The following is a 21,946-nucleotide window of genomic DNA, read 5'->3' on the forward strand; positions in this document are numbered from 1 at the left end:
TGGAACAACGATGTGGTTAAAATTGACCTGCCTGAGATACTGACTATCGCTGATGTGTTTAAAATTGACCTGCCTGAGACGCTGACTAGGCTGAAACTCTGATGTGGTTAAAATTGACCTGCCTGAGACGCTGGCTAGGCTGGAACACTGATGTGGTTAAAATTGACCTGCCTGAGACACTGGCTAGGCTGGAACACCGATGTGGTTAAAATTGACCTGCCCGAGATACTGACTAGGCAGAAACTCTGATGTGGTTAAAATTGACCTGCCTGAGATACTGACTAGGCTGAGACACTGGCCTGGCTGACATGGCTGAGCATCTAGCCTGGTTTAGAAGACTTTGGAATGGCTAAAACTATGACCTGGCTGATACTCTAACCTGGTTTTATGACGTGATACACAGATTTTTGCCAGAGACTACGACGAACTAATTTGAAGTTGCTTGTGTTATTTCCTTGTATTATTTTCCATAGTCTACATTTTTTACATATTAACTCAATCAGTGTAACTATAATATTTATGCTCATATCTATAAGGGTATTCTTAATCTCTTCCCACTGGAACACGGTTGTGTTTTGCTCAAACAAGAGACTGATGTACTGTGTATAACTGTTATCTATATATATGTTGCATGTTGATTGACCTGTTTAGGGCATTAAACTTACGATATTTAAATTATCACCAGTGATATTTTCTTTGGCATGAGGTACATGTACCTCATGAGGTACCGGTATCTGACTTACTGCACTTGTTATAAATGTGAAAGTAATCCTGCTTTGTACAGATCTTCGTAATACGTATCATTTGGTTGAAGGGATGACAGCATATCCAACCTAGTTATTGGCCTTTTTTAAAATAAATACTGAGCTGTTCCCTAAAATTACATGTACGTTAAGGAGTGCAGGAAAACATATTCACTTGGTGTGCAAGATAAGAGTTAACTCAACATTTGTAAGTTTGTGATATATATGTTAATTTAAACTTACAGTTTGTTTACTTTTATATGTGGACGTTTATTTTTTAACTTACATAGTGCCATCTGTATATCGACTAGAAAAACCATACTTCTTTCAGCAGTGAAATTAGTGGTTAAATTTATGTGATCTTGTTGGCAATACTAAGAAACAAACAAAGACATATCCCTGATATCGAATTCACCGGAGAATTATGAAGATAAGGAGTGTCCTACAAATGTGATGGACTCGAAGATATGTTATTAGATATTTCAGAGTGCTGTGATATTTATTATTGGCCTATCATGATAACAATGCTTCTATATCACTTTACTCATAGGTATTTAACCCAGGAGAGAAAGGGAGTATTGCCATGAAATCCTGTCCACTAAAATACGAAGCCTTGATTGATTTATGTGGTGTTGAACAATTTGTTTTAGAAGGCATTTAATATGCGTGCTAACCAATCTGGGAGCCGCTCACTAATGCGTCCACCATGAGTTCAAATCCAGCTCATGCTGTCGTCTACTCCGCTCATAAATGGAAATGTCTGCCAGTATAAACCTGCAGATGGTGGTGGGTTTCCCGCTGGCTCTGCCCGGTTTCCTCCCACCATAATGCTGGCTGCCGTGGTACAAGTGAAATATTCCTGTGTTCACAAACACTTGAATGTTAAATTATGCTAAACATCAATAGAAAAAAAGAAGCACAAGCAGTAAAACTAGAACAGCGACCACAGTCTGTTAATTAACAAAGGGTCGCACTGACCTCAATTGGGGTTTTATTAGAGCTGTTGACGTAAGGGTTTCAAGGAGGAACTTTCACGCCCACTCTCGCCATGTTTTCAGCTGAATAGGTAAAGAAAAAATGCATTGATTTGCAATTTATTGATACATTCATTTGCAATTTATTAGATGACCCTTATCTAGAATTTTACTTATTTTTTTCACAAAAAAGCACTATTTCTAACTGGCAAAAATCGATCTGTGCAGAGATGTTTTTCGGTTTGAGACATGAAACATTTTCCAAAGGTGCAGTGAGTATTTGATGACTTTTGTTCTCTGAAGAGGTTGAACAAACTTGAAAAAAAAAATGTTAAATATTTGAATATATGGTGAGGTGTTTACTTTTATTGTGATATGGAATATTTTAGTGTCCGAGTAGAATTTTGTTAATGAACCACGACCCTAAAGTTGAATATTTTAATTCAAAGTGAAGTGTTAGTGGAAGTTTGTTAATTTGCCTCTATCTGAATGTTGAATATTTTAATTTGGGCAAAGTGTTAGTTGCAGTTTGTTAATTTACTGCCCTTCCTCTGTTGAATAATGATTTGTTGGTTATTATTTTTAATTTAGCTTGTATTTGCTTGAATATTTTGATCCATATATAATCGGGTTCATGTAATAAAAGGTTCAAGAAAAATACTTTGTTGGGAATATATATGTAAAATTCTCTGTGCTGCAATAATATGTTTCATAAAGAGCCCTTCTTATCATAAGTGGCAAGAAGATCATGTACTTTCTCTAGTTGATTAAGTTTACATGTTTACCAGATAAAATATATATCATCTCTTCGCATATGCAAAGGTTCTATTTTACTCTAAGCTTACATTGTCTTCTGTGTTGTTACATGTGTTTTTCTTTTTTGTTTTCTTGTTTGTTTTACATTGCCATTATAGAGAATGATGATTTGTTGGTGATCAATAACGTTACTGGTGCCCGTTTTTGACACATTTCCAATAAACATAAAGTTTCCCAGCTTAAACGTTTGCTGTGAAGTCACGCTATTGTTAGCGCACTTGATTGTTTTTCAAGAATACACCCTTGAGAGTTTGTGGCTTGAGTGGTGATGAGTAACGACTTATACAACATGAGTGCGCCTTAGATTGGTGTACTGTAGACCGGGGTTCTAACCCACGGACACAAGGCTTTAAAACATTCCTATATCCCACTGACGTTATATATGAAGGGTCCATTCGTTTCTGATCATTGTGAAATTTATTTTCTAGCAGTTTCGTTCTTCGCCTTCATTTCAAATACACCAAATGTTGCCGGTGTAAAAAAGGCGATCTGACGTCATCAATCCTCTTAGGCACGAATATGAACAGCAAAACAGAGTTTTTACTAAGGTGAACCGGTGGATTTCTGATTACGAACATTTTGCACATCTCGAGACAAAAGTTGTATAATCTAGTATCAGACTCCCCAGATTATATGTAAGCTTCAATCAGTTCAGGTTCCGTGATCTTATACACCTAGTGTATGCTCATGTAGTAACCTATAACGAGTACAACCGACTGGACTCCCGTTGGCTAAAAGCTTTAACGCTGACGGCCAACGTGTAAGTAAAAAAATTCTTGAGCACGGCGCTGAAGATTAATCAATGAATTGACAATGGGACACACGAGTTACTGACAAGGAATCGAGTTTTCTATAGATGTTGTTCTTGGCGAATTAGTGGCAATATCAGCGGTCAGAAATGCACTTGGCTGACCGGAGATGGACCAAAGCTGTATGTTATGTGTGAAAATGATCGTGTTACTAGTTCAGCGGAATACACTGTCAACAAAATCAAGTTTGTTTATTTATTTATTTGATAGGTGTTTTACGCCGTACTCAAGAATTTTTCACTTATACGACGGCGGTCAGCATATTATGGCCGTAGGAAACCGGACAGAGCCCGAGGGAAACCCAGAAGAAATTGCTGGAAGACCTTCCCACACACGACCCGAGGGTAAGTCAGCATGAGTTTTGGTCTTGATCTCGCAGTGACCGCGTTGGTAAGAGATTCTTGATTTAGTGCGCCGCGCTGGCACACTAACAATTCGGCCACCGATGCCCCAAATTTCTGTTCATTACAACACCATCATCATGTCATGACACAGCTAATCTTACGATGGACATATATGCAAAGAGAAAGTGAAAATGCTCGGTTTTCCGAAGTCCACTCCTAACCAGTCGTGGACTGGACTGCCTGTCGTCGACATATTCTTCGCGGAGATGGTTAGCTCGCCAGCGCGGTGCCTTTCACCAATGCGGTCGCTGTGAATTCAAGACCAACTCATGCTGGCTTCCACTCCGGCCGTACGTGGGAAGGTCTGTCATCAACCTGCGGATGGTCGTGGGTTCCTCCCCGCCTCTGCCCACTTTCCTCCCACACCACCATGCTGGCCACCGTCGTATAAGTGAAATAGTCTTGAGTACGGCGTAAAACACCAATCAAATAAAATAAATAAATAAATAAATCCAAACATTCTAGAGCATGGCGTAAATCCACCCAAAACCTACAATGGATACCGTCATAGCCAAATGTACAAATGTCACTATACAGACAAGACGACTGTACTCTGCATTTCTGTCCCTTCCATTGAGTGGCGAAGAACTGAATACAAAATGTCTTGGTCTGAATCCCGATAACGATAATCACCAAAATTCAGTGGATTGGTCCTTGTCCGATGGCCATCCTGGGCACTATAGACGAAAATTTCCACCAAATAACTTTGTCAGTAAAGTTGCTGACAGATTGACAGAAAGACAGACAACGGCCAAAACGTCAATGAGGTAGTTACATGGCCCACACGTGGTCACAGCTGCCATCCGTGTGACATGTATATAACAAGAGATCATAATAATGAAACAGGCGTTTCGTTCTGCCCCTGGAATATAAATAAATGATGTTTTATCATTCGCACTAATCTATTTGACAACAATACCAGATTTGAAATGCGGACCATTAACACAGTTTCAATCAGGACCCATTTTATGTGACGAACGGACGACAAGCAACGAGGTGAGGAACTTATTGTTATGTGAACAACTGCCGTCAGCTTCTAAATTTAGCTTGCCACTGTTTACATATGCTGAGTTCAGGGCCTTGTTTATTTACAACAAGTATTCAAGAATTTTCTTAATCTAGAAAATTTCCACCAGTCTATATAAGACCTATGAAAGCAGATCAAAGGTGGAGAAAGGAGAATTACTGAGAGTTTTGGATGCTTTCGCTGTGTATTACTTTAGTAGGCCTTTTGTGCTGAATTTTGGTGTCTTTATAGCCTCTGGCTTTGTTATATCATTTCTCCACCGAGCACTTCTTCAGTCTGAACTTGTATATTTAATTTGTGCTCTTGTGTACACAGTGCTTATTAGTACACGGACCCTGTCTGTGGAATTTTGTGTATATTTGGTCATACACTCAGTTATACTGTGGATTTTGCCTCTTGTGAATATTGCCTCTGTGCATTTTTAAGCATTGTGGAGTATATGCGTCCGTTTGGACTTGACACCGTTGTACATGTAAGTACTTTAGTATTTGTATAGATACTGCTATCCTTTCTTGTTAAACTTAAGTACTTTAGTATTTGTATAAGTCTTGTTATCTGTTCTTGTTAAACCTAATAAATTGTCGAAAAATAAAATCGGCTGGTTCCCAACAGAGGTGTTTTGATTGTCATTATCGTTTAAAGATGCTTTTACGCCCCCAAGAAGGAACCCGAGAAGGTTTTTGTACTTTTACATGTACATCATTCACGCCCTATCAAGAAATAAAAACCACGCGTTTTATGTGTCCTTTACCACCATAGAGTTCTTGTTGCAGATGACTTGTCAAGACCAAAGTGCAACATTACACGTTCTAATCCACCCGTAGCCGTTTAGTGTTGTTGCGGCTGTGAATGAAAAATTCTTTAGCCGACCTGCATATGTGTATTTGATTTATTTATTTTATTTATTTGATTGATGTTTTACGCTGTATTCAAGAATATTTCACTTATACGACGGCGGCCAGCGTTATGGTGGGAGGAAACCGTGCAGAACCCGGGGAAACCCACGGCCATCCGCAGGTTGCTGTCAGGCCTTCCCACATACTGTATGTGTGTATGTATAGGCGCCAAACACTACATGTATGCACCATGCCATGGGTATCGCATATTCCTTGTCGTCATTTTATGAAGTCGCAATAAGAATGTGAAAGGTGATCGCGTGTTCTGCTCGAAGATCACCGGGCCTTAGTTATAATAAAGGTCGTGTGTTCGAAAGAGTTTTGCACGGGGTATCTGAGGGCATGTTATAACACACACACACACACACACACACACACACACACACACACACACACACACACACACCCTCCCACCTTACTATCCCGAGCAAGTAATCAGCCTGACCCATGCATGCAGGCCATCACATATAACGCGGCGAAAAACACGGGTACAAGAAATGTTTTAACAAAATAGGCCTACATGATGATGGACTGTGTGTGCTATTTTCAAATTCTAGCTAACATGCATCGTTTTAAGTCTTATTCAGGGATTTTTTACCCATGATGGAAGGGAAAGGATTAAGCCTTCGGTTAGCCCATACGGGTTAGCATAAATCCGTAGCATGTAATTTATTAAAAGCTTAGACCTATAGTCCAGAAACATGATCCTGAGTATTTTATTGTTTTGTTATTTACAATGCAGCTCTCCTTGAGTTATAAATAACAGTATAATACAACAGAGACAGTCATGTTTCAGGACTTGCACGTGACGTCATCACACCTTGACAGAACAATAGCCAGGTAGCCACATTGGAGCCCTGTTAACATGGGCTGCTATACCCACACTACTCCAATGATGGAGGTCATGCAACCCCTCTGTCCCGGTGGGCCCTAGTATAGCAGGCCCCTTACATATGTTGGTCCAATGTAGGCCTACGTACACATGTAAACCTTTGTCTATAGCCAAATCTTTAAAGTGGAAATAAATTGTCGTTTTGAACACTACTTATTTATTTATCTTTGTGTACATTTATCAACTCAAAGCGTGAATATTTTCTTCTTGTACTTTGGACTTGTTGTTTATTTTGTCGCACAGAATATGCTTCCTTGTGGTACATTTCTTCATACGCAAACAGTTGTATTCGTTCAATTGTTCCGTTGCTTGTCGACGATGTAAGGGAGGTCATCCTGTTATATGTCCAAGCGTTGAAGTGATCTGCCCTTATCCCCCGAATAGTTCTCTCCCCTTGGTCATCCACACTATGTAGGTCAGACGGGGGATTTCCCGAGATCGCCTGCGTTTATTTCATGTTTACCTGTGACTTGACCCAGTTTACACAACATGGCGTCTTTCCAGGTAAGCGGAGGATCGCGTCACAGCGACGACCCGGATCAGGAGAGCAATGGAACAAGTACGGGCCGTGTTTTCTAGTTCTTCTCTGAGGTACACTTTTAGTCTACATGGTTGTGGTTGTTGTAACTTGTAGATTTCAGATGTATTTGTGATTAACGCGATGGTGCGGACAATTGCCCAAAGACTGACACAGCAACACGATGCATGTAGTTCTGGGCTGCTGTAGACAGGTAAAAATAGATCTAGTTTTGCATGCCTCCATAGCAGCGGTACCGATACTTAATCGAGGACAATAGGCCTATACATGCGCATGTATCTAGGCTACCGTACTTAATTCGATTATCTAGACATGTCAAGATGAGCTTTGTGTGCTATTTTCAAATTGTACCTGACATTTATCGTAACTCTGAAATTTAAAATAGCACACCGAGTCCATCTACACTGAACCCATGTAGATGAACAAACACGTTCTAAACTTATTCATTCATGGACAATAGACCATAAGGAGTAATCCTTGATGGAGATATGGTGATGACGTACCGAGGACACTGACTGTTGCTTGAGGAATATTTGAATACGCCATGTTCATGGCTGTTCAGCCTTCCCTCAGAGACCAGCAGCGTTGTTGAACAAATAGACCAATCGTAGAAAGTATTTATAGGTTGGCGCAGGTTTAAATAAAGTTAGAATGTTATTTACATGCCAGAGGGAGTTTTGTGCTGTACCAGTACAAAACAGTTAGCCAGTGTCCAGATAGCAAGCATCATCCCCTGTCTTGTTGCTTATTTCAAGGCATATGGACCCGTAGGTTATTGTAAACTGTTTTGTATAATGTAGAGTGGAATTGTACAAGTCCATGCATGTTTGGTGGAAAATCTTTATTGGATGAGACGCCACGTACAGCTCAACTTCATTGTTCAAAGATTATCACCTGCCATTACAAAAATTCAGCTGGCCTGGAGGAAGTGTTTTTACCTCGCATTACTTGTTGGCCAATTAACTCTATTCCTATGTCACATTTGATCCATCATCACTTTTGTATTTTGCGGAATTTGGAAATCAACACATAATGAAATTTATTCATCTGTCAACATTTCCACATCCACGTCCACCACATGGTTACAGAAACGCGGACTGCAAACATGAACACCACAGCTCCAACCCCCACCCCCCACCCCCAAACATTTTTAGGTGATAAAGTTACCTTCCTTTGATACTGTACAAAATGAAACAAATATGGCTGTCCGATATCCAGTATCTCTCCAAGTACAGGACGGTCACATGGTACAATCCAACTGATTTCATTGGACCACATTTATACAAATCTATACAAAAAATGACGATACAGTACTGCAGAACTCTTGTCTGATGTATGCTAATGGGCGTAAAACGACATACTCAGTTATAGCCCTTCAATCCGCGGTAAGCTAAACTAAATATGAATAAGAGCCCTTGGGCAACTTTCACAAAACTTTGTAAATCACACTTTCATTACTTTTATTGTAAATAATGGACCTTATGTTGTATAACCTAGACACTTCTTTAACAAAAAAATGTTAAGAGAAATATGACATGCAAAATTTGTGAAAGAGGCCCCTGGCCCACTGGGGTGAGTGAGTTAAAAATGTAAACATTCTAGAATGTGTAGCTGTAGATAGGATATAAGTGACCCTGTCCGCTGTGGTATAAGTGAACCTGACCACTGTGGTATAAGTGACCCTGACCACTGTGGTACAAGTGACACTGACCCCTGTTGTATAAGTGACCCTGTCTGCTGTGGTACAAGTGACCCTGACCACTGTGGTATAAGTGAACCTGACCACTCTTGTATCAGTGACCCTGACCCCTGTGGTACAAGTGACCCTGACCACTGAGGTATAAGTTACCCTCACCACGGTTGTATCAGTAACCCTGACCACTGTGGTATAAGTGAACCTGACACCTGTGGTACAAGTGACCCTGACCACTGAGGTATAAGTTACCCTGACCACGGTTGTATCAGTAACCCTGACTACTGTGGTATAAGTGACCCTGACCACTGTGGTACAAGTGACCCTGACCACTGAGGTATAAGTGAACCTGACCACTGTGGTATAAGTGACACTGACCACTTTTGTATAACTGAACCTAACCACTGTGGTATAAGTGAACCTGACCACTGTTGTATAATTGAACCTGACCACTGTGGTATAAGTGAACCTGACCACTGTTGTATAAGTGACCCTGACCCCTGTGGTATAAGTGAACCTGACCACTGAGGTATCAGTAACCCTGACCACTCTTGTATCAGTGACCCTGACCCCTGTGGTACAAGTGACCCTGACCACTGAGGTATAAGTTACCCTGACTACGGTTGTATCAGTAACCCTGACCACTGTGGTATAAGTGACCCTGACCACTGTGGTACAAGTGACCCTGACCACTCAGGTATAAGTGACCCTGACCACTGTGGTGTAAGTGACACTGACCAATTTTGTATAACTGAACCTAACCACTGTGGTATAAGTGAACCTGACCAATGTTGTATAATTGAACCTGACCACTGTGGTATAAGTGAACCTGACCACTGTTGTATAAGTGACCCTGACCCCTGTGGTATAAGTGAACCTGACCACTGAGGTATAAGTGACACTGACCACTCTTGTATCAGTGACCCTGACCCCTGTGGTATAAGTGAACCTGACCACTGAGGTATAAGTGACACTGACCACTCTTGTATAAGTGACCCTGACCCCTGTGGTATAAGTGAACGTGACCACTGAGGTATAAGTTACCCTGACCACGGTTGTATCAGTAACCCTGACCACTGTGGTACAAGTGAACCTGACCACTGAGGTATAAATGACCCTAACCATGGTTGTATAAGTAACCCTGAACACTGTGGGATAAGTGAACCTGACCACTCTGGTATAAGTGACACTGACCACTGTTGTATCAGTGACCCTTACCACTGCTGTGTAAGTGACCCTGACCACTGTGGCACAAGTAAACTTAAACACTGTGGTATAAGTGACCCTGACCACTGTGGTACAAGTGACCCTGACCTCTGTTGTATAAGTGACCCTGACCAAAATGGTACAAGTAACCCTGACCACTGTGGTATAAGTGAACCTGACCACTGTGGTATCAGTGACCCTGACCACTGTGGTACAATTGACACTGACCACTGAGGTACAATTGACCCTGACCACTGTGGTATAAGTGAACCGGACCACTGAGGCATAACTGACCCTGACCACTGAGGTATAAGTGACCCTGACCACTGTGGTATAAGTGACCCTGACCACTGTGGTATAAGTGACCCTGACCACTGAGGTATAAGTGAACCTGACCACTGAGGCATAAGTGACTCTGACCACTGTTGTATAAGTGACCATGACCCTGTAGTACAAGTGACCCTGACCACTGTGGTATAAGTGACCCTGACCACTGTGGTATGTGGGACTCTGACCACTGTGGTACAAGTGACCCTGACCACTGTTGTATAAGGGACCCAGACCACTGCTGTGTAAGTGACCCTGACCACTGTGGTATAAGTGAACCTGACCACTGTGGTATAAGTGACCCCGACCCCTGTTGTATAAGAGACCCTGACCCCTGTGGTATAAGTGAACCTGACCCCTGTGGTATAAGTGAACCTGACCACTGTTGTATAAGTGACCCTGACCTCCGTTGTATGGGATATTTTATCAGTTCATATAAACATTAGTGAACTGTTGTCTTTCCTTTTAAAGTCTGAATCTAAACCCATGCCAGGGAAGAACAACTATCCAGACAAGTGTTTTGTGAAGCTTAAGCCCCACAAACAGTAAAAGCGCAATGTTTGTTCAGCAGGACCTCCATTCTGTTCCTCTCAGCGCTGTTTTGTTTGTATTCTCTTCTGTGTGGAATCTGTGCGTAAACAAAATTTTATATATGAAATTTTAATGTTTGTTCCAGATACCCGATGGTCCCATGTTAATTGTCACAAAGACACGATGATCCTCTGGAAGCACCGCCGGGGGGTAATACTGTTGCTGGGAGGGGTCGCTATAGCACTTCTCTACATCCTCTACACAGGGGCAGCTTTCGGTAAATCCCTGTAGTACTCAGTTTCATACAACAGTTAAATTGCAGGGCTGTATATACATGTAATATTTTGTAATAAAATAAAAGGAAAAAAGTTTAATCATTGTTTGACATTTTTGACGGCTGTGTCTAGTATCAGGTCAGAGTACGACATTTCCTCCATTGGTAAACCTGACTGATGCATGCCATATGTAATTCAGCCTTGTTCCATGGCATATCCTGCATACTATTACACGATTAGCGCTACCTGTCGTCAGGGGAGGGAACCAGCCAATATGGAATCCTGCTGTCGTTGAAAATTTAGAACCTGTTCCTCGGGGACGTAGTTTTTATACCTCCTTCCTACAGAGCCATTACAATCCTAATGCGGCCATAGTCCACACTAAACTTTCCATTTACTTACATAGAATCGTTTGGCCTCACAGCACTGTACCTAAATCTGCGAACCCAGAAAGCTCTGCGTCCGATAATCCTCGTCCCCTTACACAACTCGTCAAATTCCTAACAGTGGTTGGCCGATGAAATTTTTCACAAAACTGACAAAGAGCTAGGAGATAGGGATCAAACCCACTGAGGCAGGGGCCGGCCAAACAGGGTGTTTCACCACTTTTGCCTAGTGTACATCCGCCACTATTCTCTGAAAAACACACAAATTCATACCTCGAGTGAAACTTACAGGCCTCTGCTACAAAATGGTGCCACTTAACAAGCAGAGAGAAAAAAGGAAAAAGGGCAGCCCCAAAGGAGCAAGAGGAAATATATCAAGAAATAGCCGGGGGTTACAAATTGTGGGCTGTAGCCATGCTCGTCCACATAATAAGGAACCATTACCAGCGTAGCAGCGATTCGGGCACAAGCTAGATTAACCGTTGTTCTATAGCAATGCATGAGCAATACTTAACGGTTTGCTCCTAAAACATCGAGGAACAGCCCCGATTTTTTGGGGTGGGTGGGGGGGGGGGGCGGGGCGAGAAGGGCTTCCACATCTTTGTTATACCAGATCATGTACTGATGATAAATTCATATTTGACATGTTTGTGTCTTTGACAGCCGGGGATACGGCCTCACATTTTAAATCGAAATCTCATTTAAAATCTACATTCCATGACCATGAGAATGATGCCAGCGCTGACAAGGTAAGATGTAATTCAACAATTCAAGTTGTGTAATACTATCCCAACGTTGTGTTTATTTGACGCCAGTATCAGCAGAAAAACAGTGGTTGAAGATCACAACGTTTGCATGTATTAACTCCCGTGTTGTTTAGACTAGGGGCCTCCGTGGCTCAGTGGGTTAGCCCTCTAGCGCAGCGTAATGACCCAGGAACCTCTCACCAATGCAGTCGTTGTGAGTTCAAGTCCAGCTCATGCTGGCTTCCTCTCGGGCCGTAAGTGGGAAGGCCTAGCAGCAACCTGCGGATGATCGTGGGTTTCCCCCGGTCTCTGGGCGGTTTCCTCCCACCATAATGCTGGCCGCCGTCGTATAAGTGAAATATTCTTGAGTAACACCAGTCAAAAAAATAAATAAATATTTAAACTATTTTTCGCCGCCGTGTATGAGCGAGTAACCGTGTTGGCGCGAATAAAACGGAAAATACCCAGATGTCCGCGATAACGAATAAGAAGGGCAGCATATTCTCTGCACCGTACTGTTTCTTTTTAAGCTGCGACTATCCGCACCGGCCGGAGTTATTACATTTAGGGATGACGTCATCCCTTTCTTGGTCGTACATGAGGCATTTTTAAACAGCGCATGCACCTTGAGACCGCAAGTAGATGATTTTTTTCTTTTCTTTATATTCGCAGCTGGCTGCTGATGAAGAAAACGAAGCCCCGATACCAGTGGGAAAAGATGCAATAATTTTTGTTATTGGTGATAGTCATATAGCTCACTTAAACGACGCTATCAGTCAAGAAGTGATCAAAAACGCCCAGCCAGACTTTGAAACCAACCACAAAGTGGTCGTGTTCGGAATGCCAGGCGCTACCGTGGACACACTGAGAACCTCCGAGAAGCTAATATACTCTCTGAAATCCGACAGACCTGAACTCGTTTACCTTCATATCGGCAGTAACGATGCCGATTCCAAGATGGCCGTCGATGAGATCTCCGGAAATATTCTGAAATATTCCATTGAGTTGGAAATGGTGTACGGAGTGAAGTCTGTCATACTGAGCGAACAGTTTCACCGAAAGAAAACCAGGAACTTGCCCCCAAAAGAGTACGACCTTAAAATTATAGAACTAAATAAGCAGTTGAGATTCCACGACCATACCAGATTTTGGAGTCATAATCAACTGATGCAAGCTAAGGAAGAGATTCTAGGAGAAGACGGTGTTCACTTGAATGACTATGGACAGTCGTATTTTTATAACTCAATCAAATCAGGGTTAAATTATTTGCTTAAGTTGCACAAGTAGTAAAAAGGTTTTTAATACAATGCAGTTAATTGTAAAGAAGGGAACATTTTTGACTATGCAAATCTTTGTTGACGATGGTATTTTAGCATTGAGGGGCTTTGTTTTCGTATATATATATATATATATATATATATATATATATATATATATATATATATAATGGTTTATTACAAGCTGAGCTTAGTATTGGTTTTTTTTTTTAAAAAATCTTGGTGGATTAAGTGAAATATCCAATTTTTTTTAAATCGCTAAAATTGCATGGTCGGGTGTGTTTCAGGTCTTTTGGGTTGAATTTCAGATCACTGAAGAACAGCCTATTAGCATGCCTGAAACAATTATGTACACTTACATTGGTTTGGAAGAGTAACATTTCTTCAAACACTGCATTTGTGCTTGCTCACAACCGTTACGCTTTTATGGCCACACACCCCCATTAATCTTCCATAAGGGATAATGTTAACGTTTAGTGCTGTAGTTCAGTCCCAAACATTCCGTGGACAATAAACTCTGCATATCTGGCTCAGTCTGTGATAAAGCAGCCATACAAATCTTGACATAGGTTGACTGTCAAAATCTGGACCTTTCTATGCCGGCAGCTGGGAGGGGTACCGAGCAACGCCAAGGGGACGTAACTCGCAGGTTCATCACCGCCTGTCTCATTGTGCCCATTTGCCCAGGAACTTTTACCGCCATCACATACCTGCATATTTGTTGCCCGTGAGTGTTTTATTAAGCGTACCGTATTGTCTAGATTCTCTCAACAACAGGTGTGCATATGGAAGTTATATATAGCTTACGACCACTGGATTGGGATAATTTCGGATGAGACCCGGGGAACTTGAATTCCAGGCTTTCAGATATGTTATGCGAAGGAAAATACAAAGAGAGAGAGACCTGAAATTGATGTGACCTTTCCTTTCGTAGGCTCTGGAAATTTGCATATTACCCTGCAGCGCGGAGGGAGAATGGAATTACTTAGGCGTTTCTTTAATGTCACATATTTTAAAATTTGTATTGCACCATACCATTATGAAAGCTGATAATAATACTTATAAAAGAGTAAATTAAATATACTCAACATACTTAAATCCATGATTCACCTAATTGCGGGCTAACAAAAATACCATTGGTCTATGCGTCAATACCCATATGGACGTTCCAGGTCAATAATTGTACCCGCCGTGATAGCACAGTTGGTAGAGCGTCCGATTCGGGTGGGCAGATTTAGGGTCAATCCTGGATCGAGTCACACCTAAGACTTTAGTAACTTCCTCGCTTGGCGATCAGCATGATGGCGCTTGGTGTTCAGCATGAAGGGGATAGTGCAACGACTGATTGACCCGTATCAGTATAATGGCTCGGGCGGGGACGGCTTACTTGCCTTCGGTAAGTCGTCTGTAGATAAAAGAGCGGTGGAAATCCGTCCTGCAACAAGGAGGCACATTACATGCAATCTAAGGATTCCTTCGTCGTCATATGACTGAAAAATTGTTAAGTACGACGTTAAACCCCAAGCCTTCACTCACTCACTCAATAATTGCGAAGCCGTATAACACAAACTACCAAAGAACTAAGAAAGTATATGACGTATTAAAATTACGCAGAGAGAAGCAGTCAGCAGTTTTTAATGATGTTGAAAAGATTCTAGGGATGTTCTAAGCGACCGAGTGAAATTGTATTCAAATCGTGTACCATGTTAGAATATAAGCATAATAAAATATGAAAAACATGGACAAGGGTGTAAATCTCTTTCTGTTTCTTATATGTTTATATTATCATGCAGTCCTCTGTGGAGAGGAAGCAGTTCTCTGTACATCTATATAAGGCTCCCCATTCAAGTTTTTTTTTAAATGTCACTGAACTAAGAGCATGTTATTGAAATAAATAATTATTGACTTAAAATGGATGTTGCCAGAAAATTAAAAAATGTTTGGGGATACAAAAGGCTTGTGTTGTGTCTTATAGTCTGGATCAGACAAATCGGACAAATTAAAACGTTACGCATATTCTAGCAGATGGCATTGTCTTATATGATACTAAAATAAAATTTAAAAAGATTTAATTAGTTTATATTCTTGATACTGTACACTCACGTATGTGCTGAGTATCCCATGTGCGTTGAGGGTCGTTTTAATGGGTTGGTTGCTGCGCTGTGTAAAATAGGCACACATGTAGAGTAAAATCCAGATCCGTACATTTTCTGCCAAATGTCATATTGATATCTTAATCCTAATTTCACATCATCAAATCCGATCTAAACTGATAGCTTCGGAGTTTTCGTTTTCCCGTAGACATAAAAGGTGTGAATGTATGTAGACCGAATAAAGGTTTTGAAGTCGGTGTCGCGTTACACCTGCATCGTTACTGTACATATCTGAAAAGGCCAAACTGCTTTCTATAAATTAATGCGTCAATTCAAGAAATCGAGATTATTTCTGATGCCACTGCATGTCCGAAGAACTCTCCTTCGATATCTGTGTATAGGGTAGGAAGTCCGCATTATAGTTTATACGTTTTTCTCTCGTCTTTCCTTCGACCTACAAGATACATCTTGTGAATTCAGTTTTATTTTGCTGACGTTAAAATGGTACCATGTAAACTGTAAGACTTGTAGCTTGGCATAAATACAAAACGTGTGCCCCAGGAAAGATAAAATATCCTGTACTAGAAACTACTAGTACACCCAGTAACTCAATAATTTCAACGAACCGCTTCGGTGGCCTCATGATTAGAGCATATGCCTCGTAGTCGAGAGACCCTGGAATCAAACTTGGGTAGGTTTAACTCATACCAAAGATTTAAAAAAAAGGTACTTGCTGTTGCCTCGCTTGGCGCTCAGCATTGGTTGGCCCGGTGTAAGCATAGTGTGACTAGGTGGGATGTCAGCATAATGTGACTGGGCATTTACTTAGCATGGCCAACAGCAATATGCATTATCTAAAGGTACGTAACAAAATCTCTTTTTAATAGGGTTCGTTTACACAGGTGTCATCCATCTAAACGGCTGTCCGTAAACTTACAAATACGTGCAGTATACGATAACAAAATTTCATCATATATGTTCAAGCCGTAGAAGTAAACGTAATACAAAGCAATTACAACCCGTGGACTATTTTTTTTTGTATGTTATTTTTGTTTTCTGCGCACATGTTTATTGTTTTCATCGTTTGGCCATGCACTCGATGGCTGTGCCGATCGGACGATACCGGTCCTGGTTCACTTCGTCACCACCACCTTTTGTGCAATCGTTTTTTTTTTTTTTTTTTTTTTTTTTTTGATTGGTGTTTTACGCTGTACTCAAGAATATTTCACTTATACGACGGCGGCCAGCATTATGGTGGGTGGAACCGAGCACAGCCCGGGGGAAACCCACGACCATCCGCAGGTTGCTGCAAGACCTTCCCACTTACGGCCGGAGAGGAAGCCAGCATGAGCTGGACTTGAACTCACAGCGACCGCATTGGTGAGATGCTCCTGGGTCATTACGCTGCGCTAGCGTGCTAACCGACTGAGCCACGGAGGCTCCTTGTGCAATCGTGGCAGCCATTATACGAAGAGGATTTCGGTGTCTGACCAATTGTAGCGCCTGTACCGTTAGCCCGATCTAACTTCATCGCCTAGATATTTTATTTAGTCAACGTAAATATATAGCCTAGCATAATATATTGATTTTGAAACAATGATATAATATAATATCAGAATATATTCTTGCGTCACTCAGACAACAGATTTTCATTGAAAATTGACAAAATGAAGAATGAGTATGGCTGAACGTCACGTCGCCAATATTTCAGCCATATTGTGGCGAGAAAATGAACAGATTTTTATTGTTTGTGGCGTATAAGTTTACAATGCAAGTTTTGTTTTTATTGCAGTTGATGGTTAGAGTGTAGGAAAGCGTAAATGTATACTAAATCGACAACTCTGAAGAGTATGTAGTCGTTGTAAATCAGCGCTTCCACAACTTGTTTATTTATCTGATTGGTGTTTTACGCGGTATTCTTGATTATTCCATTTATACGGGCGGCGGTTATCGCCACTTAACTTTCACAACATCATTTATTTATTTATTTGATTGGTGTTTTACGCCGTACTCAAGAATATTTCACTTATACGACGGCGGCTTCACAACATCATCAACAACAACATAGCAGTCAAGTGTAATTAACATTAGATGTATTACACTCCTTGATCAACGTTACAACAATGAACATAATTCATGGGAATGATTACAGATCAGTGGAGGATACGAGATCAGTGCTCCAATTTGAACAAGTCATTAAATATTTATTTATTTGATTGATTGGTGTTTGACGCCGTACACAAGAATATTTCACTTATACGACGGCGGCCAGAATTATGGTGGGAGGAAACCGGGCAGAGCCCGTAGGAAACCCACGACCATCCGCAGGTTGCTGGCAGACCTTCCCACGTACAGCTGGAGAGGAAGCATGCATGAGCTGGACTTAGCAATACGAATGTCATTCCCACGACTTATCTAAATTAAGAGCTTGTGATTCCTGATCAAGCTGAGAATGGTGAAAATCTGTGGAAACGATGCAGACCATTCCTGATTGGCCACAAAGTCAGCGATTTACATAAATTTTGTTTCCGCCAAAGCAAATTCTACGTAAACAAACATACTGATATTTATTAACTAAATTAATAAACATTATTAGCATATTAATGCTTATTAATCAACATAATAATTTGAGGGCTATTTACAAATTCATAATACCTTAAGTAAAAAAACCATCAGACGTATCACGACTGCCGCTTTGGGGCCTGTATTATACAATTAATCAAACATTACGGCAGATACTGTACAGTAGCCATACATTACAACAATTTAATATTCTATCGTAACAACACATTACAACAGTTACGATACGGTAAATATACATAACATCAGTTACATCACTGTATCGTGGCGATACACTGTAACAGCCAAAGGATACTGTCCAACAAGAACTGTATTGGGACGATACACAACAACAACCACTGTATTGCAAAAGTATGAACGAGTACCATACGCACAAACGGAGATGCACATCTCCATGCACATGTCCACTGTTGACTGCTTCAATGCAATAAACCTCGACAACGTTCAATTACATGCATATTGTTTCACCCAAGGTAAATCTTTCACAACAACGAGGGTTCGGTTTTCCGAAACGTTCCGATCACAGACGAGTATAATAATGGGGCTTCGAAATGGGAGTACCCACCTACCGACGAGGACACGCTGGAAGGTTGAGTTCCCCGAAGACGTTCAGTTCATAGAGACAAGCAAACGTGATAACGATAAGGTATATAACTAGGAAGAACACCCCTATCCATTTGGTGAGTCTCCAGCGATTCAGATGCGTTGCTATGAGAACGAAAGCCACCGTCGTCAAGAGAGTAATGGCGGAGAAGACGAGTCCTTTGCTGTTGATCTCGACGACACTGCCGGATTCCACTGCTACGGTTTTCAGTAACCATGGCAACCCGAGGCACAAAAGAATGTCAAAAACGTTACTGCCGATGGAGTTCGACACAGCCATGTCACCCAAACCTGCAACAAACCAAACAATTGACCTTATGGTTATGTGCTATGACATTATACGTTATAGTCCAAGACTGCTCTGAGGTTAGGTTTGACAAAATTTTGTTCTGCCACAGATGGTCCAAAACCAATGTCTGAACGCGCTCTGTCGCCTACTCCAGTTACCTACCCTTGACAAACATGTCGAAGCTGTCAGTACAGCAGGTGGATTTGAGCAGTAACACAGAATCTCGGGATCATCCGACCTAGAAAATGATTGATTAACACTGCTCGCGATAAATCGGCAGACGGAAAGTTAAGGAACGTGTGTAACGTAAAACTTTGTAAGGTCGTGGAGACGTCTTTGATTGGTAATTTTTGCCCCAAACGCCGTGAAACACTGTACGGGAGGTATACCAGGATTTGAAATGTAAGACATTCTGACGCTGGTTTGGGTTTATGCGTCGAATATACATCGTATACCAACCGTCAACAAGTATGGACGTTCCATACCGCAAGACCAGTAATCGCAAGGCCAATGCCCAAAACAACGTTTAACACAAACCACCAAGGAGCTAAGAAAGTACATAATTTACGAAATTAGGACGGAATCGTTTAAAGAGAAGCAATCGACAGTTTTCAATGATGTTGGAAAAGCTCAAGGTATGTTCTAGACTTTCTGATATGATATGAGCACTAATGATATGGAATTTATGTATTATGACAATGGACTAGATTTACTCGCTGAGGACAAATTCGCGCAAGTATAAAACAAATCATTCTTACCATCCCTGGATACGAATAAGCTGGAGAGAGCATCTGGTACACTGGTTCCCGCCGCCAGCAGCGTTAACCCCATCACAGTGTCGGGGATTCCCAGAGCGTCACCTGTAGCGGGACCAGTTAACGGGTAGATTAGAAACCAAGCAAGTACCCAATCAGAAATACCTTAATAAATAAATGTAATGGCATATACCACAAGGTAGACCTGGTAATGTGGAAGGGCGTAAGCCCTATAAACACAATACACATGGACTGTGAGTGTATTGTATGTAAAATTGTGAGTAACAGGACAATGGTGTTGTTGTTTTTTTCGTGGGGTGGGATTGGGGGGGGGGATGATGCTCTTGTCCTTGATCCTGGTACACTCCTCACAGCGCAAGGGCAGCTATCTAGGTTCACTTCATATTACTACCGTTTCTGTTAAAACTTGTAACAGACAGCTGATGCATGTTAAGCCTAAACAAACCGAAGTGTTTCGCACAGGCTCCAAGGGTCAAGTTTGTGATGTAATCGAGCCTAGAGAGTGGTACATTCACTTTAAGGACTACGCATCATTGGGTGTATTTTTGAATGCGCAGCAGTTTGTGATAGAGCATCGCAAATTTGTTCTTGTTGTTACTATCATGCGTTGCTATAAAGAGAGTGTACTAGTTTCTTTATTATACATTTCACTTAATTACCTTGCAGTATACAATAAAAACAGAGTTTGGACCTTGCAAGGTTTAAGCCTACGTCCTTCTGACTTGTACGCCATGAAAATCTGATTATATCAAATCATGTTATTTCAATCCCATGTACGTTTACGCCAGTTAGTAAGGAATTTGACTTTGCCTGAGAATTTGACTTTAAATCTGAACAGTTTTATTTTGTCATTGTCGTTATTTTGTTCTCGCAGATGCTGTTGTTTTGCTGTTGCTGTACATCGTCGTTATTGCTATATTTTCACATCTGTTACATTGCTGGTGTTTTCCTGCATGGTTATTGCTATGTTGTTGCTAATATTATCGATATTGTTTTTGGTGTTGATGTTCTTGTCGTCGCCGTTAATGTTTCTTTTCTTATAGTTGCTGTTTCGTTTGCTATCGTTGGTGTTTTGCTGGTGCTTCCCTGGTTATTGCTACGCTGCTGCAGCTTTTGTGGATGCTCTTGCTTTAGGTGTTAATGTTATCTTCGTCGTAGTCGTTATTGTCGTCATAGTCGCTACTGTCATCGTCGCTATTGTCGTCGCCGTCGTACCTGTTATGGTGACCATCCAGACCATGAGATAGGAGAAAGCAGCAATCCAGACAATGGACATAATAAATGTGAGAGCGAAGAGCTTCTGCCAGCAGCCGGGACGCCTACAGTCCGGAATGGTGATGAACAGAAGAGCTTTGATAGGAATCATGCCCACCCAGTAGATCCGGCCCAGAAACGAATCAGGGATCGTCCACGGGTTATCGAACTCCTCGTGGGCTGAAACAAACAAATAAACAAACAGTGACGGATCGTCATTCATTGACGGTGAGTTATTCTTCATAAAATCATTTGATCAACCACTTCCACTGACGACGGCTGACAGCATGGTGGTGAGAGAAAACCGGGCATAACCCGCGGGAAATCAATGATCATCCGCAGGTTGCTATCAGAGACGCAAAATTTAGCTTGTATTTTGCTGTCATTTTGTATATCATTGACGTTTAACGCTTCATGGGGGAATTCAGTTCCACTCGAATACGACGGCGGTGATATTTACAGGTGGAGGACACCAGCAGAAAACCATCGCCCTTCAGCAGACACCTGATAAACCTCCTAACGAGCCAGCGAGAAATTGGTTCGAGAGCTTGAGACATCCAGCTGTGAGAAAATAACTATGTGAATGGTCACCCGACGGCATCTGAGTCATTTGTGTCATCTGGCATGCCGATGACAACATGTCTATGGGGCGTGAAAAGACTTCATATAACATCCAAAAGGACCTCCACAACGTTTCCATTGCTATATTTTCATTTCAGTCAATTAATAATATTAGATCAGTCATTTCGAAATAGAGGTGAAAACAGATCTAAACTGCCACAACTATTTAGTTCTGGTGTGTTTGGTATGA

General features: G+C 41.4%; 2 protein-coding genes across 2 annotated transcripts in view; one reads left to right on the top strand and one right to left on the bottom strand.

The window, feature by feature from the left end:
• The first annotated feature begins 7,098 nt into the window (after positions 1-7,098).
• Positions 7,099-13,641, top strand: LOC135478032 (uncharacterized). The gene is made up of 4 exons (XM_064758292.1): positions 7,099-7,120; positions 11,002-11,133; positions 12,181-12,266; positions 12,936-13,641. Exons 2-4 carry the CDS (start codon positions 11,040-11,042, stop codon positions 13,548-13,550), a joined length of 795 nt encoding a protein of 264 aa, XP_064614362.1. The 5' UTR covers positions 7,099-7,120; positions 11,002-11,039; the 3' UTR covers positions 13,551-13,641.
• Positions 13,642-17,283: 3,642 nt separating this feature from the next.
• Positions 17,284-21,946, bottom strand: part of LOC135477601 (sodium/potassium/calcium exchanger 4-like) — a 31,272-nt gene continuing 26,609 nt past the window's right edge. The window contains exons 8-10 of the mRNA XM_064757766.1: positions 21,097-21,315; positions 19,864-19,965; positions 17,284-19,107 (exon numbers count right to left, since the gene is read on the bottom strand). Of these exons, the coding sequence (XP_064613836.1) occupies positions 18,779-19,107; positions 19,864-19,965; positions 21,097-21,315 (650 nt within the window). The 3' untranslated portion in view covers positions 17,284-18,778. The remainder of the gene's footprint in view (positions 19,108-19,863; positions 19,966-21,096; positions 21,316-21,946) is intronic.

Source organism: Liolophura sinensis, chromosome 11, assembly GCF_032854445.1.
Source record: "Liolophura sinensis isolate JHLJ2023 chromosome 11, CUHK_Ljap_v2, whole genome shotgun sequence".
Lineage (NCBI taxonomy): Eukaryota > Metazoa > Mollusca > Polyplacophora > Chitonida > Chitonidae > Liolophura > Liolophura sinensis.

Excerpts from the sequence above, each read along its gene's own strand:
- LOC135478032 (XM_064758292.1), top strand. The coding sequence starts at position 11,040 with ATGATCCTCTGGAAGCACCGCCGGGGGGTAATACTGTTGCTGGGAGGG. Across the intron at positions 11,134-12,180 it reads CTACACAGGGGCAGCTTTCG|CCGGGGATACGGCCTCACAT; the intron begins GTAAATCCCTGT and ends TGTCTTTGACAG. Across the intron at positions 12,267-12,935 it reads ATGATGCCAGCGCTGACAAG|CTGGCTGCTGATGAAGAAAA; the intron begins GTAAGATGTAAT and ends TTATATTCGCAG.